The sequence below is a fragment of the Barbus barbus genome (genome assembly GCF_936440315.1).
Source record: "Barbus barbus genome assembly, chromosome: 19".
NCBI lineage: Eukaryota > Metazoa > Chordata > Actinopteri > Cypriniformes > Cyprinidae > Barbus > Barbus barbus.
In genome coordinates, this window is record NC_136747.1 from 2,053,263 (window position 1) to 2,069,615 (window position 16,353).

Sequence of the window (16,353 nt, forward strand, 5' to 3'; positions counted from 1 at the left end):
CTTATTTTTCTTTCTTTCCTTTTTATTTACTATATCTCCCGCCCCTACTTTACAGTATTTTGTATAATACCTGTATGTTCATTACTGACACGTCCAATGTTGAACAATTCAGATGCTATTTTTTATAAGAGGAATTTGGCCTAATTTGCAGAGCTATTGATAATTAATAGCTATTAATAGCCTAATAGCTATTGATAATTTTTTCATAATAATTGAATTATTGATAAATGTTTGGGAAAGGTTTACCCAATTTTTGAAATGTCTCTGCAGCAGACAGTTGCAAGTGCCATTCTGTCCGTGTTGTTATGATAGTAAAACTAAAGGAAGTTAAAACGTTAAGCAGCCAGTGTTTTCCATTTTTAGCGTGTTTGTTTCTTGAGACCTTATCTAGCAGTGATATAAACAGCTGCCTAATGCTTATGGAAATATCTGATACCATATCTTTGGATGGATGGAAAGATCAGAAGTTTAAATCACTCATTCTCTGCATATCTTCATGTTTTTGTTAGCTGCCCAGGTACAAGAACTTCAAAGGCGCCATTCATGAGTTGGGACAGAACCAATATTTGGTCAGCGGAGAAGTGTCTGTCTTGGACAAAAATACCATTGAGATTATTGAACTTCCTGTTCGCACCTGGACTCAGGTAAGATCACTTGTAGAAGTCTTGATTTTATAAAGCTGGATCTCTTTTTTGTAACGCTGGTGATCTTTTTTCTCTTCCAGGCGTATAAGGAGTCGGTTCTGGAGCCCATGCTCCAAGGAACAGACAAAACCTCTCCGCTGATCAGCGACTATAAGGAATACCACACCGACACCACAGTGAAGTTTGTGGTGCGCATGACAGAGGAGAAGCTTGCACAAGCAGAGGCGGCCGGTCTCCACAAGGTCTTCAAACTGCAGTCGTCCCTCACCTGCAACTCAATGGTACGAACCTCCCCTCCTGATGCTCCCGGATCAAGCTATTGAGATTTCACACCTCAATTAATAATTAGGCCAGAAACAATCTGCGGAAACATAAACCGCTGCGGAGTAGCCCAGTACCTGTGACTCGTCATATACATAAACAGAGCGAAGTAGCTGTAGCTACAGAACATCCACTAGAGTGCCAAAAGTGTACCTTTAAAGCAGGGATCTCCAACCCTGCTCCTAGAGAGCTATCGTTCTGCAGACTTCAGTTCCAACCCTGCTGCAACACACCTGTCTGTAATTATCAAGTAGCCCTGAACACCTTGATTAGCTGGTTCAGGTGTGTTTGATTGGGGTTGGAGCTGAAATCTTCAGGATGGTAGCTCTGCAGCAGCAGGGTTGGAGACCACTGTTTTAAAGGGATAGTTCACCTAAAAATGGAAATTCTGTCATTAATTACTCACCCTCGTGTTGTTCCAAACCTGTGAGACCTTCATTCATCTTCGGAACACAAATTAAGATATTTTTGATGCATTCCGGGAGCTCTCTGACCCTCTATAGACAGCAAGGGTCCTAAGTATGCAACCTATGTCCGCGTACGGTGCTGCTGACACAGACGTTGTTTACAGCATACTTCTTAAAATTACAGTTGACCCACTGATGTCACATGGATTATTTTAACGTTATCCTTGCTATATTTCTGAGCCTTGATCGTGTAAGGATCCTTGCTGGCTATGGAGCTATCAGATGTCTATCAGAGAGCTCTCGGAGTTCATCAAAAATATCTAAATTTGTGTTCCGAAGATGAACAAAAGTCTTACAGGTTTGAAACGACGTGGGTGAGTAATTAATGACAGAATTTTCATTTTTGAGTGAACTATCCCTTTAAAGATGGCACCTTGTGGCCTTGATGGCACCTAGTGCAGGTTTTAATAGACACAAACTCAAGTAAGCAAACCAAATTTGCAAATAAACCAACACTAATCGATGTGCATGTAAGAACAATATAACCACATTAGGGATGTATTAGTCATTTTTGTAATTTTTCCCTTTTGAGTACTCAGTAGGTCTAAACACAAAAGCTTTAACAACATTGTATTACAATAGTGTTGACACTATTGACAGTTTAGCGCTGTACAACTTGCACTTTATTTTCATCTACTTTATCAAATGATTCCTGACATCGCTGCATGTTTTCAAAGCCATGACGAGAAATTATTTTAAAATGCTATCCACCAAAAAATAAATTTGAAAACTCTGCTAGATTGTTAATAGTGTGTCATCCGTGTATCGCTGTGGTTTGTTGTGAAACCAGTAATGTGATTTTTTATTTGCCTCACGCTTTTCTTCGCTGGTCTGTAGGTGCTGTTTGATCACATGGGCTGTCTGAAGCGCTATGAGTCCGTGCAGGATATCTTGAAGGAGTTCTTTGAGCTGCGCTTGCACTATTATAAACTGAGGAAGGACTGGCTGGTGGGTAGTCTGGGCGCTGAGGCAGCCAAACTCTCCAACCAGGCACGATTTGTGCTGGAGAAGATTGAAGGAAAAATATCAATCGGTAAGATGTTTATCCATACGTCTCTCAGTTCTTTTTCACCTGCATCCTCTTCTGAAATATGTTTTTCTCTTCTCTCTGGTTGGTAAATCTGAATCTGTACTTCAGCTAATAACGGCCTTACTGCAGAGGACAAATTAATGAAGATCTATTTAAAATCTGTTTAAAATAATAATAATAATAAAAATAAATGTGCACTCAGTGTGTTTTAATGGTTTGTATTAATTTACCAGAGAACAAGTCAAAAAGAGATTTGATCCGAATGCTGGTGCAAAGAGGATACGAATCCGACCCCATTGCAGCCTGGAACAAAGCCCAGGAGAAGGTATGTGAGGAAACACTGATGCTAGATACAGCTTTGTGTATGTATGCATCTATTAGAGGTCAGCTCATGACTTAAGATAAAGTCTATGCATTAAGACCAACTAAACAAAAAAAATAAAATAATGCACAAAAATAAACTAAATAAATAAGATTAAAAGGCATAGATTATGGTTTACAAAAAATAAAAAATTTCTTGTGCATATGGTATTTTTTTCCAGTAGAATGACTAACTGTACTTCATAATCTCTACATAATGTTTAACTTTATTCCTGTTATACTTATTATTTATTCGTATATCTTTATTTCATTAATTTCTTTTAAATTTGAATGAAAAAGGTTATTAAAAAATGGAACATGGAATACACGCATCTTTAAATCTATCCAAGAAATGTTTGTCATTAAAAAAAAAAGTTTGACAATATGATCTGATGTTGTTCTGCCAAACTACGTCTTTTGTTTAATAAATCGTGCATGCAGTCAGTGGACAGTCACTAGGCGAAAGTATAGACAGTGCTTTAGATATGAACAATCCTGAGCCTGACCATTAGTGATGTGATGGCTTTTTTGTCATTTTTTTATATTTACAGTAGGGAAGCACGATATTATCGGACTGATATCGGAATCGGCAGATAATGGCTTTAAATGTAAATATCAGCATCGGCCCGATCTGAAAAATGATGCCGATATGTCTTGCCGATAAGAGGAATACATTAACTCGCATGTGCTCAGGGTGTGCTAGCGATTAGATCACGTCAGCAGTGTGGCTCATTCTTGAAGCAAAGTTTTGTCTGAATGATGAGTAGATTCACTCTTTTGGATCAATGCATTTAATCTGTGAAAGCACCTACAGAATCTTAAACAGTAACAGCACTGCAGTGGCAGCCTCCCCCGGGTCCTAACGCCTGCTCCGTAAGGAGTTTAATCTGTAGGGGTCGCTGTTGGCCTACTTCTAATTAAATTAAAAGTAAACTAGCCTACACAAATAACATTTAGACTGTGTTTCTGATTAAATAAAGCAGTAATTGATGTCATAAAATAATTAGTATAATTAGTAAGGTCAGAAGCTATAGCTTACATAAAAAAAATAAATCACAAACATGACATGAATATTGTAAATAAAATATTTATATATATATATATATATATACTGATTTATTAATTAATGTGTAATATGTTTAATTTTTTAAACAAATCTTAAGAATTTTTACAACTCTTTTGCTTTAGACAATCTACAAATGTTAAATCTTAAAATAAAATGTTAGGGTTAACACTGCATCTTTCTTCATTATTGTTTATTTAATTCTAACAAATAAGTTCTTGTTAAAAACTAACCAAAATCAAAAATATTTTGCTTATAATTTCTGCACAGGAGATACTTGGTGTTGTTTCCAAACAAAAGGAAATATATCGGTAGCGGCCAAAATGAGTTGGAAAACATCGGCATATCAGATATCAGCAAAAATCCAATATCGTGCATCCCTAATTTACAGTATTATAGTAAGATGGATTATATAGTTTCCAGTGTCTGTAGGGCTTGAACTTTTACTCACTGTTCTTATCTTGCTGGTTCTCTCTGTTTGGTCGAATGATGGTGATGTTAGTCTTTGGAGGAAGAGGATGGCGATGGTAACGACAGTGACAGCTCAGTGGACTCTGGCTCTTTCTCTGGGCCGAATTTTAACTACATTCTGAACATGCCTCTGTGGTGTCTGACCAAGGAGAAGGTCGAGGAACTCCTCAAGCAGAGAGACCTGAAGGTACTATTATCTACAGCCATCAGTGTTACATTCAATGTTTCATATCTTTTTTATATTGCTAGCTGTGCATTAAACAAAATGAATGCACGACGTGGAGGCAAAGAACCACCTGACACGAAGCAGTTGTGATTGATCCCGCTTATATTTATATATCCCCCAAAAAACTATGAAATATTCATTTTCGTTTATTTTAATGTGCAATTGTTTTACAATATATGGCTACTGCTGTCATTGCTGTCATTATTATTCTTATTCTTATTATTATTTGTTTGTTCTCTAAAACAGCAGTGTGAATGTAATTAAGACTGAGACAGTATATCACAAATAAAAAGAGGGTTGAGTCCACTTTTAAGTTCAGGTGCAAGTCGACTTTTTTCTGACTTAAGTTTTCTTAGCTAAGAACATGGGTTGAAGCTCTTTTTCTTTTTAAATATCACAAGAAATATCGTATCCTTGTCTTCATATCGCAATAATATCGTGAGATTTTGATATTGTTACATCCGTATTAAAAAGGCATTAGATTTGATGATACCGTCACAAACCCTGTTAAAAATCATGTGGTGAGCTATTCGCTTGAACAGCAGCGGGTAAGAATCTTCAGTCTTAACTGTGAGTGTTGCTCTTCAATGTTTCATTTAGAAAGCAGAGCTGAATGAACTCCAGAGGAAGAATTCAGAAGATCTGTGGAGGGAAGATCTGGCCGTCTTCATCGAGGAGCTGGATGTGAGTCTCAGCTTTAGGATTGGGTTGAGTCGAGATGCGTGTGATGAAGTGTGTGAGAGTTTTCTCTCGGTCTTTCTTCCAGCGTGTGGAGGAGCTGGAGAAGGAGAGTGTGAACTCTGGGAAGGGCGTGAAGCTGGTGAAAGGGAAGGTGGGCAAACCTAAAGTGAAGAAGATGCATCTGGAGGAAACTCTGCCCTCTCCGTTTGGCCGCAGGATAGAGCCACAGGTCACACTCGCTATGAAAGCCGACGCCTCCAAGAAACTCAGCAAGAAGAAGAAGGTAATGATGAGTAAATCTATATCTGTTAACAAAAAACATGCATGGTTTTACCTGTGGTTATCATGATAGTGTCAGTGTAAGCCAACACCATTCACATTGCAGGGGTTACAAACAAGTCTCCCTCTAAGCTGCGGTTGCGTGCGGCTGCGCAGAAGAAATAATATACCGCGCACAGGACAAACGCAGTGCAAACCACTATAGAGCTGGTGTTGTTTATGAGTTAGAGCCGGTGAATGTGGTTTACAGGTTTCATAGAAAGAGAATGATGTGTGCCAAAGGAGTCGCTGTAGAAATCGAATGCTTGAAGACGAAATAGCTCAAGACGATATCCAGCGCAAACGCAATGACGAAATAAAACATGTTTTAAAGAGTAGCTTCAAATAACTGACCTCAAAAAGGGAATTCATGAGCAATATCTGCTTCATTTTTTAAATATTATATTATATTATAATGAATTGTATTGTTCTGCATGATATAAAAAATAAAATAAATAAATACAAATTTTTAATAGAATGTCTTGGTAGCAGCACTATAAAAAAAATTAATTTAGTTACACCAAGGGTCAAATCAAATATAAATAGCACATTAAAGTTAAAAGTTGCACACTTTTTGCGCGCGCTGTACAGGTCTGGTATAAAGAATGCTTTTGCTCAGGTGGCCGAAATGTCTGCCCAATAGAGAAAAGTTTTGCTCAGCAAGAAAAAAAATAGAGGGAACATTGATTACAAACCTACATTTATTAAGAACTGAATTGCTCCTGACATAATAACAAGTGAATCTAACTTCAGTGAACATTACGAGTCATCTGGAGTCTCTCTGTACATTCCTACAATGCAAACGAGTCAGGAATTTCCCCAGCTTATTAAAAGTGTGAGTGAGCTACATGTCCTTCAAATGTCAAAGTGCTCATTCTGAAATCTGAATACAGATTTATGTTTTGTCTTTAAGTGGTGCGCATACTACTTAATTCATCTTGTACTTTTATACACTGTGGTTATGTAATTGCATAATATTGTTTTTATTAGGACAGTAAATTATTTAAAATAATTCAACAGTGGTTTGATTAACAGCATGTATTTCAAAATTAATGTCATGTCAAAGTTAAACATTTAATTAAACAATATATATACAAATGACACTTAATTCCTAGGCAAACTGTAATGCAAATAAAAAGCCAATGAATTTGTGCTGTCACGCCTGCAGCCCTTTTATTATTATTTCTCGAATTCTCCAAGAGTCCAAAGAGGATTCGCAACTTAGTCAGAAACATATTGCTGGCTGTAAATGGACTCACTGCAAAAAAAATGCTTTTCTTACTTAATGTTTTGTCTTGTTTCCAGCCAAAAGATAAAAAAATTCTTAACTCAAGTAAAAATTATTGTCTTATTTTCAGAAAAAAACTATGGGGTAAGAAAAATTATCTTATTTCAAACAGAAAACAAGATTATTTTTCTTACACCGTTGGCAGATTATTTAGCTTGTTTCAAGCAAAAACTCACTTAATTTTGACATGTTTTGTCTGAAAACAAGACAATAATTTTTTACTTGTCTAGAAAATCCTTCTTGATTTAAGAATTATTTAGATATTTTGGCTGGAAACAAGGCAAAAAATCTAAGTAAGAAAAGCATTTTTTTTTTGCGGTGTATTGCTAATCCTGCGCAAATTAACAGTAAATATTACAGTTCATTACACTTCACATCTGTCTTACGTAGCACTACACCTATTTGGTGCAACAGGTGCAATTCTATGCAGGACTTAAGGTGCATTTTACATCCAGACCAGTCTTATAACTGGTGTATGTCCAGCTGGTGCAGAACTCTTTTACATTTTTTCTTAATAACAATGAGTTTTTTACATTTACAGACATTGTTATCGTTAATGTAAGTAAAGTTACGTCAGCACCCCAACTCACACTCACTCTGTGCTTTACTGTCAAATAAACTAAAGTGAGACAAATTAAGTATTATTAATAATAACTGCACTTATTTGTGAAAAACGGTTGTTATTCGTTTATGTAATAGTCTGGAGCCCTATATCAATTATACCTTATAGGCTGAAGCACAGCTAATAAATGTCCAGTCTGTGCATGTCTAAAGATGTGTGTGTGTGTGTTTGTGTTCCTGTCAGGTTGAGATAGACACTGCCTTGAAGCTGGAGTTTGATGAGGACAGCGTGCTGGGCTCCAATGAAGGAGAGAATTCCCTCATTTCTCCATCCGGCCTTCCCAATCCAGGAGCCAAACCCAAAGCTCCTCGGGTGAAGAGAGAGAAGAAGGAACCTGGTAACAATAAATACTGGCACTCTATTTAAAGCTGCAGTCCTTAACTTTTTTTGGTTAAAAATGATCCGCAATCAGTATTTGAGTAAGTACATAACCAGCCAGTGTTCAAAACTATCGCCTTACTTTAGCCCGATTCACAACGGTTAGCTTATAATAATGTTTTCTAATTTGAGTGGTACAAGTAGGTTTTCGTGGGAAATTCGAGCATGCTCCTGCGTCATTACGTCACGTCTGTAAACATAAAGAAGTTGTCCCGGCTAGCAGGCTAGCTCATGTGAGGATCCTGCAGGTGACTGATCGTTTATAGTCTTCATTTATACTCACAGCAGCTAGAATAATTAAATGTATCATTTTGATGGCGGATTGTAATCCAGAAAGGATCATGTGATCATGAAACACATGTGAATGAAATTAAATTGTATTCCAGTTTTAAATGTGCTGATTACAGATAGCCGGGGATTACACAAGATTTGTATTTTAAAGAAAACCAGTTCGAAGGGAGCATAGTTTGATTTTTAGGTTAAAAAAATGTCTTAATATGAAATTCGAATGGTATGACAATTAGAGATTAGACTGTACAGAAATTGAAATCTACACGCTAATACACTATACTCATAGTCACGCAATGCTGATGTTGTTAACATTAATAATTTGAGAACAAAATATAACAATAATAATACTTTGGAGGGTTTGGTGTGATGTGAGCTAACCAATCTTTAGATTTAATCTCTGTTGGTAGCGCGATTTATGGTAATGCTTTTTTCCTCAGTTGGTCAGAACAAACGTGGCAGACTTGTTACTTGTTCAGATGGCAGTATATGGTGAACATTCCGATTTGGGTCATATATTCCAAGACGTAGGATAGAATCTGTGATTTCTGAGTACAGTATCCAGACCGGTGCAGTGACTGACAGCTACACATTCACCTCAAAACATTAGATTCATCACACCGGAGCACAACCCACGCAAACAAGATCATTTACACAGCTGCAATTCCAGGTTTTAAAACAGAGATGACGACAAAGAGGCAAAACTTACAGACTGCAGCATTAACTTCAGTTTACTTTCAAATGTGGCTTTCGTTTTTAATATTTTTTTATTTGTAATATAATCTTTTAGGAGCTCCGAGACAAAGGAAGCCAGCAGCTCCTAAAGGCCCAGCTAAGAAAGTGAAGAAGAGGAATCCATGGTCAGATGATGAAGTTAATGATGATCGGTCTGACAACGAGCTGGATGAAAGCGAACCTATTATTCCTAGAGACACCTCGTCCAGGAGAGCCTCAGGTGTGTGTGTGCTTCTGTACTGCTAATGTTTTTGTCATTTAAATCAGGCTTTGGTGATATGACGGTTCATGTCATGTAGGCCGGTAAAGAATATGTTTTATTTCACTGTATATATTTGCATGGCTATCAGTGGGCTGAACTGTTATATACACATGAAGGGTGATTGAAAAAACATATTTAGGTCATTTTGTGTCAACTTAACCAAATACATCTCTAGTTTCAACATTATTTGTTCTTCAGACCCACATTTGGGTTTTTTTACCATTGAAAATGTGTACAATTTAACGATTTACTTCTGGAGCTGTATTGAGATTCCCACATCTCTGGAACTGAACCATAAAGGCCCTTAAAAATAAAGATGCCAATAGAAAAGTTTGTTAAGAAAGACCCAATATCTAAAAGGGCATTAAGATATCTTTAATACTTCTTGAGTTATGGGCATGATAAAAAACTTGAAAAGTGCTGTTTCCCAATTTTTTTATGGTCACTAATGGCACATAATACAACAAAGACAGCTAAAGTCAACAGAGTTTACTATCAGAGCTACCAATCTCTGTGTGAAAGTAACATTAATGATGCTGCAATCTTTCTGAAGTCATTTTTAGACCCCTGTAATTTGACAGTGGATTACTCAGTAAATATTCAACCCCGACATTTAATATTTTGGCTTTCATCACTATACATGTTTATCTTTCTTCAGAAACCATATTAGCAAATCAAAAATTTGAGTGGAATGACCCATTCAACATCTATGGAAGAAGTAATTGACCAGCTTCTGAAATATTATATTGAATTTTTGAAAATAGTGCAGAGGTGGTAGTGTATATGTGAACACATTAACTTACTCGTATCGTGTTAAAATGGCGCTTCACAAATGTATAGCCTGAAATGTGTTGTGTTGTTTCACAGCTGTGAAGGCCAAGTACACCTTTGACTTCTCTGAGGAGGAAGAGGAAGAGGAGGATGGTGATGAAGAACAGGAGAATGATGCTCCAGCATCACCAGTTCACTCCAGTAAAGACACAGAGCAACACAATGACGATGAAGATGATGACGATGACATTTTCCCGCCAAAAACAACATTTACTAAATTGTACGTTGTGTCTATATATTCACTATTGGGTGAATCTCAAAGCCTGTCACAAACATTTTTTTCAAAGAAAATAGCTTTTTTTGTCTGCAAACAAAATAGGACCATTAAGAGCTTTGCATTGTGACATTATCTTCATGGCAAGTAAACACATTTCTTTTTACTGTAATGCAAAAAAAAAAAAACCTTCATAATCCAATCTGTACTGTAAAAAATTCAACTCATTAAGTCAAATTTCTATAGTGCTTCATACAATACAGATTGTTTACTTTTACTATTTAAATTTGACTATACTTTAAGGTGTCCTTGTTACAGTATAATTATACATTTAAGTACTGAGTAATATTAATTAACTACATGTACTTACTATATGGTTAGGGTTAGGATTAGGGTTTGGCTTAGCGTTACTTGCATGCAATTATGCATCATTTATTGTTATTACATACATGGAACGTGTTACAAGGACACCTTAAAATAAGGTTTTACCTATTTATAATGATAGGCTAACGGGAATTTGAGAATAATGACAATTGTATGTTTTTGATAGGTTTTGGGAGATCCACCCATTTAGTGAAACTATGCATTTACTCTTATGCTGAAGGTGACAATCATGAATGCAGCTCATTTCAGTTTTAATGAATTCATTTTCAGGTCCACTTCACCAGCGAAGAAAAAGGATCCAGAGACGGTGTTGTCGTCTAAAGCTGCCTTTGCTGACAAGAGCAGCGATGACGGTATGTGTCTGGTGGAGGTTTATCGTGTCTCTACCAACAAGGGAAAGGGGAAAGGGAAGTGGTGTGTGGCCAAGTATGGTGACCCATACTGGGAATTTGTGCTCTGCACTTAACCCATTCAAGTGTGCACACAGTAGTGAACATACACCCGGAGCAGTGGGCAGCTAATGCTGCGGCGCCCGGGGAGCAGTTGGGGGTTCGGGGCCTTGCTCAAGGGCACCTCAGTTGTGGTATTGAGGGTGGAGAGCGTGTTGGTTATTCACTCCCCCACCTACAATCCCTGCCGGATTTGAGACTCGAACCCACAACCTTCTCTATCCATTAGGCCACGACTGCCCTCAAAAGAATAAGTCTGTCAGAAGTGGGATACGAACCCACGCCTCTATGGGAGACTGCGATCTGAACGCAGTGCCTTAGACCGCTCGGCCATCCTGACAAGCAGCTAAACTAAACATGTATTAATAATGTGTGTTTGTTCATCAGATGTGAAGTCAGACAGCGATGACGACAGGGGTCCAGTGTTCTCATCATACTCCAGCATTTCTGCTTTTGACAAACCTCCAGCTAAAAAAGGTACTGTTGCAGTAATGTTGAAAAGTCACCATGAACTCCAAATTTAACATTTATGTGTGTTCTTCATGTTATTGTGAACAACTCATCAGTGCCAAAGAAAAAAGTTACAAGTACTTACTATTGCAATAACAATGAATTATGCATAATTACATGCATGTCCAAAATACATGCAAAGCCAAACCCGTTAACACTTTATTTTAAGGTGTCATAATACAGAGTAATTACCTAATTAAGTACTTGGTAGTAACCATTGTACTTACATGAAACCATGTAACTCAGTTATGGAGCAGCCTGTACTTACAGTTAGTAATTATGTAGATGTAATAGACAGCTACTGTTACACATATGTATCAGACCGAGTCTGTTTCACAGCTACTTATGTAACCAAAACATTGTTACACACGTGTTGCAGACTTTATACAGCATAATTATGAATGTCAGTAAACAGACATAAGCTAGTTAAAATAAAGTGTATCAAGATTGTACTTAAGTGTGCTAGTAGCTGTGTAACAGACTCGGTCTGATACATGTGTGTAACAGTAGCTTCTTATTACATCTACATAATTACTAACTGTAATTACAGGCTGTTCCATCACTTAGTTACATGATAAGTACATTTTGTTTAATGTAAGTTCAACTGTTACTACTAAGTACTAGTTAGTGTTACCCTAACCCTAATCCTAAATCTAACCATATAGTAAGTACATGTAGTTAATTAATATTACTAAGTACGTAAATGCATAATTACACTGTAACAAGGACACCTTAAAATAAAGTGTAACCAAAAAAAGTTTGTCCTAGCAGTATTTCATCAAAATGTAATAACTTATGGAATGATTGCATTTTCTGAAACGAAGTCTTGTCTTCTAAAATAATTTCACAATCCACAGAATCACAGTAACAGCACAAGCACTTTGTACAAGCCAGTCGATTCCTGATGGAGGAAATCTGTGGCCGGTTGCATAAACTGCTTAGACTCGTCTTAAATTCTTTTTTATTTTTAGACTGGTCATAACTTTTTAAAGTCAGTTACATACATTTTTTGTGGATTGATCTAATTTGCATCTGAGACGTAAGACTGATAACCACTTGGTTAACTGCCAGTTAGTTAAACTAGTCCTTAAGGCACAGTCTTAACATGACAACTATGTTAATGCAACTGGTCTCATCCAACATTTTGTTTTATTCAACATCCTGTTTTAGTCTTAAATGAGCAGATATACTTTACTAGCATGTGTGTACAGTGGCCATGTAGCTCACTAGCGCAGATCTTAATGATCTTAACGAGTAAATGTGAATAGCTCATTTCCAGTCTGTTGAAATCATGTTGTTGTGTTACTCCAGCTAAGAAACCTGCAGACACAGCACCTAAACAGAGGAAAGCTCCAGCAAAAGCCAAGAAGCCTGAAACCGCTCTCTGGGACTCGGACTCAGACACAGGCACTAAAAAAGCACCAGCAGCACCCAAAGGGGGCGGCAAAGGCCGAGGCAGGAAGAGGAAGCAGTCGAGCTCAGAGGAGGATGAGTATAGTCCTGTGAAGAAGCCTGGAAAGACTGCCACAAGCAGGGTGAGTGATTTATGCTCTACTGAAAACACTAGAAGCTACGTCTGTGTAACGCGGGACGTATAATCCTTTTCAAATCATTTGTTTGAATATGTTTTATTATAAAGAAATTAAGGGTGGGAAAAAATATTAGATTAATATTTGCCATTATTTTTTTTTTAAACATTTTGATTTAAAAAATAATTAAATTTTCCTGAAGTTACAGTATAGAATCATATATGTGACCCTGGACCACAAAACTATTTTTTTTAATTGATTTGATTATCTGAAAGCTGAATAAATAATCTTTCCATTGATGTATGGTTTGTTATGATAGGACAATATTTGGCTGAGATACAGCTATTTGAAAATCTGGAATCTGAGGGAGCAAAAAAATCAAAATATTGAGGAAAATCTCCTTTAAAGTTGTTCATATGAAGTTCTTAGCAATGCATATTACTAATAAAAAATGAAGTTTTTATATATTTACGGTAGGAAATTTACTAAATATCTTCATGAAACATGATCTTTACTTAATATACTAATGATTTTTGGCATTTAATAAAAAGGATAATTTTGTCCCGTACAATGTATTTTTGGCAAAAGTAAATTTATGAAAGTAAATTTATGGTTACAACTTGTAATGTTAGGTGTGGTTATTCACGATAAATTACAGAAATTTGTATGATTATTTGTTTAATCAGTTGACAGCCCTGAAAATACCCTTTGACCCATTATTGAAACGAATGATTGGTTTTGAATAGGAGATATGGTTGTATTACATCCATTAAAACACAGCACAAATGTTTTGATTTGGTAACATGCTTAGTATTAGTTACAATGGCTTTTCATGTGAATAAACTCTTATAGTTCAGATGGATCTTCTTTAAATACTTTGCATGATTAGTTTTTTATCAAAGCATTTAGAGTAGTCAAAAAGTCCGATTTTTAATTGATCTTCACTTAATGAGAACTATGCTAATAAAAAGGCGGATGAACTTTTGTCCTGCAGAGAGCGCCAGCGGTCAGGCGATTGTTATACTTTACAGCACAATATTAAAATTAAATCCAGGCTTGTGTTCAAACCAGTAGCAGGTAAAGCCTCGAAATAGCAATATTTTCTAAACTATAGGACTGAGATGCACATTGGTAAATGTTTTTGCACACTGCTACTCCAGTAAGAACTGTGTTTGTGACTAAATGTCTAAATATATCAATTCTAGAGCTTGCACTTCTCCTCATGGCTAACTGCAGTGTCTTACAATGTTGTGTGTGTGTGTGTGTGTTGACATGTAGAAACCAAAGAAGGCAGCGTCTGACGATGAAGATGATGACGATGCAGGCATGAACAGCTTCAGCCGTCTGGACTCGGGCAGAGATCGGTCCGGTCGAGCCAAGAAGGAAGTCAAATACTTTGCAGAATCTGATAACGACGATGATGACGATATGTTTGACTAGAAAACACACACAAACACACACACTCTCTCTCAGTCCAGAAGAATGCTTGTTGAAGAACAGGTTCACTGTCCTCTGCCCAGCAGAATTTTGTACATTTTACCCTCCATTTTATTTTTTCTTCACTTGTGATGTTGAATTCTTTCTACTGTGTAGCTGTTTTACTCTTTTTATTATTGTTATTGCTATATAATTATTATTATTGGTATTATTGTTATGATACATTGACAATGTTGTTTTTTTATCATTAAATTGTATTTGTCCTGAGCAGCTTTTAGAAGTTTAGACTGCTGTGCTTTAGCACATTTTAATGGTTCAGCGTTAGAGACGACTTACCTTTTTGAGACGACTTGGAAATAAACATGAAATGTAAATTATTTGTTGGTCTTCAAAACTTTTTTCAGCATTTCAGTGGTGTTGGTTTCAAGACAAGTTTAGCTTTGTGACATGCTGTTTATTTCCACGTCAGCTGTTGACGGTTAAATGGTGTTTTCAATAACAAACTTAGAACGGTGGTACAGACTCAATTATGCATGATTAAATATGAATTGTGTAACGTTAGATCCAGTTGATCAACTCCTAACAGGAAAGTGTAAGCCACGGACATAAGAGGGCATTTTATATGGATAATACTCTAGTGACGCATAACTAGAACCAGAAATCTGCATAGGAAAGTTCTCCAAAGACACAAAAACATTGCTTTAGACAACTTCAACCTTTTTTTTGTTTGTTTTGTTTTTTTGAAGAGAAGAATTGAACAGAAAACAGCAGATAAATTTGTAATGTGTAAAATGACTAAACCCAGTATATACAGTATATATATATATATATATATACACACACACACACACACACACAAGAAATGCAGAGTATGGAAAAGTATTTGTATTTCTAGACTTTTGCCCCTATTTAGTTTTTTACAATAGAAAATTAAGAATCTAATGAAAATAAATGTATCATACAAGATGTGTTTTCATGGCAGCTCTTGTGATTCTTTAGTGATTGTCAAACATGACTGAATGACTTCAAGGTGCACTTTTTAATCATGCAAAATGCAGTTTGAGTTTCTTCTCATGATATTCGTATTACATAGCCTCAAAGACATTTGCAAAAATATACAAACGTGTGTGCACACAAGAAAACATTCAATTTAGAAGATCGGACAGTGCACACTGAGCCATCGGACCATTTTGTGGCATGGTTCCTTGGCCGCCACAGAGTATGCATTAAAGAAACCCAAGGCTTTGAAATATGACATACTGCCCTGACGAAAGCCAAGTTTTGAACACTTTTGAACTTTGTTTATTAGTAGACCCTTGATTAATGTTTGACAAACAGGACAATGCACACAGCCGTATTAGCCATCAGCCCATTTCATGTCATGGTTTCTGTGCCGCCACAGAGGATGTGTTAAATTGGACATTAGGCCTTGACATTAGAGGTACTACCCTAAGAAATCTTAATTCTCTATCACAGTTTTTTACGATTGCTTACACACTAAAATGAAAATTAACACACAGTGAAACCTTACACTCAAGGAACATATTTGTGCCCAAATATGCACAACAAGCACATTCTCAGTCTCACACTTTTTGCAAAACATGACACACATTGTATTGCAAAACACTAAACACACTTCTCTACATTAGACACAGAAATCTAACATAATGTCACTTCTTTGCCAGTTCAAGGCACTGCTTTCCAAAATACTACACATATGAACCGATTGATCAAACACGGCCGTCAGGTGTGCAGACACTTAGCTGCTTAACTGTAAACCCAACAATCAACGTGTAAGGACTTTAAAAAGGCAACAGGTGAATTTTTGTATTCAACCAAAATGAA

General features: G+C 36.6%; 1 protein-coding gene across 2 annotated transcripts in view; it reads left to right on the plus strand.

Moving 5' to 3' along the window:
• Nucleotides 1-15,470, plus strand: part of LOC306885576 (DNA topoisomerase 2-beta-like) — a 42,992-nt gene extending 27,522 nt beyond the window's left edge. For both annotated transcript variants that reach the window (XM_079442193.1, XM_079442192.1), the window contains exons 22-35: nucleotides 510-644; nucleotides 725-925; nucleotides 2,270-2,465; nucleotides 2,696-2,787; nucleotides 4,388-4,543; nucleotides 5,183-5,266; nucleotides 5,349-5,546; nucleotides 7,675-7,828; nucleotides 8,948-9,112; nucleotides 10,022-10,205; nucleotides 10,854-10,936; nucleotides 11,420-11,509; nucleotides 12,854-13,077; nucleotides 14,350-15,470. In XM_079442193.1, the coding sequence (XP_079298319.1) occupies nucleotides 510-644; nucleotides 725-925; nucleotides 2,270-2,465; nucleotides 2,696-2,787; nucleotides 4,388-4,543; nucleotides 5,183-5,266; nucleotides 5,349-5,546; nucleotides 7,675-7,828; nucleotides 8,948-9,112; nucleotides 10,022-10,205; nucleotides 10,854-10,936; nucleotides 11,420-11,509; nucleotides 12,854-13,077; nucleotides 14,350-14,511 (2,124 nt within the window). In that variant the 3' untranslated portion in view covers nucleotides 14,512-15,470. The remainder of the gene's footprint in view (nucleotides 1-509; nucleotides 645-724; nucleotides 926-2,269; nucleotides 2,466-2,695; nucleotides 2,788-4,387; nucleotides 4,544-5,182; nucleotides 5,267-5,348; nucleotides 5,547-7,674; nucleotides 7,829-8,947; nucleotides 9,113-10,021; nucleotides 10,206-10,853; nucleotides 10,937-11,419; nucleotides 11,510-12,853; nucleotides 13,078-14,349) is intronic.
• Nucleotides 15,471-16,353: the final 883 nt, after the last annotated feature.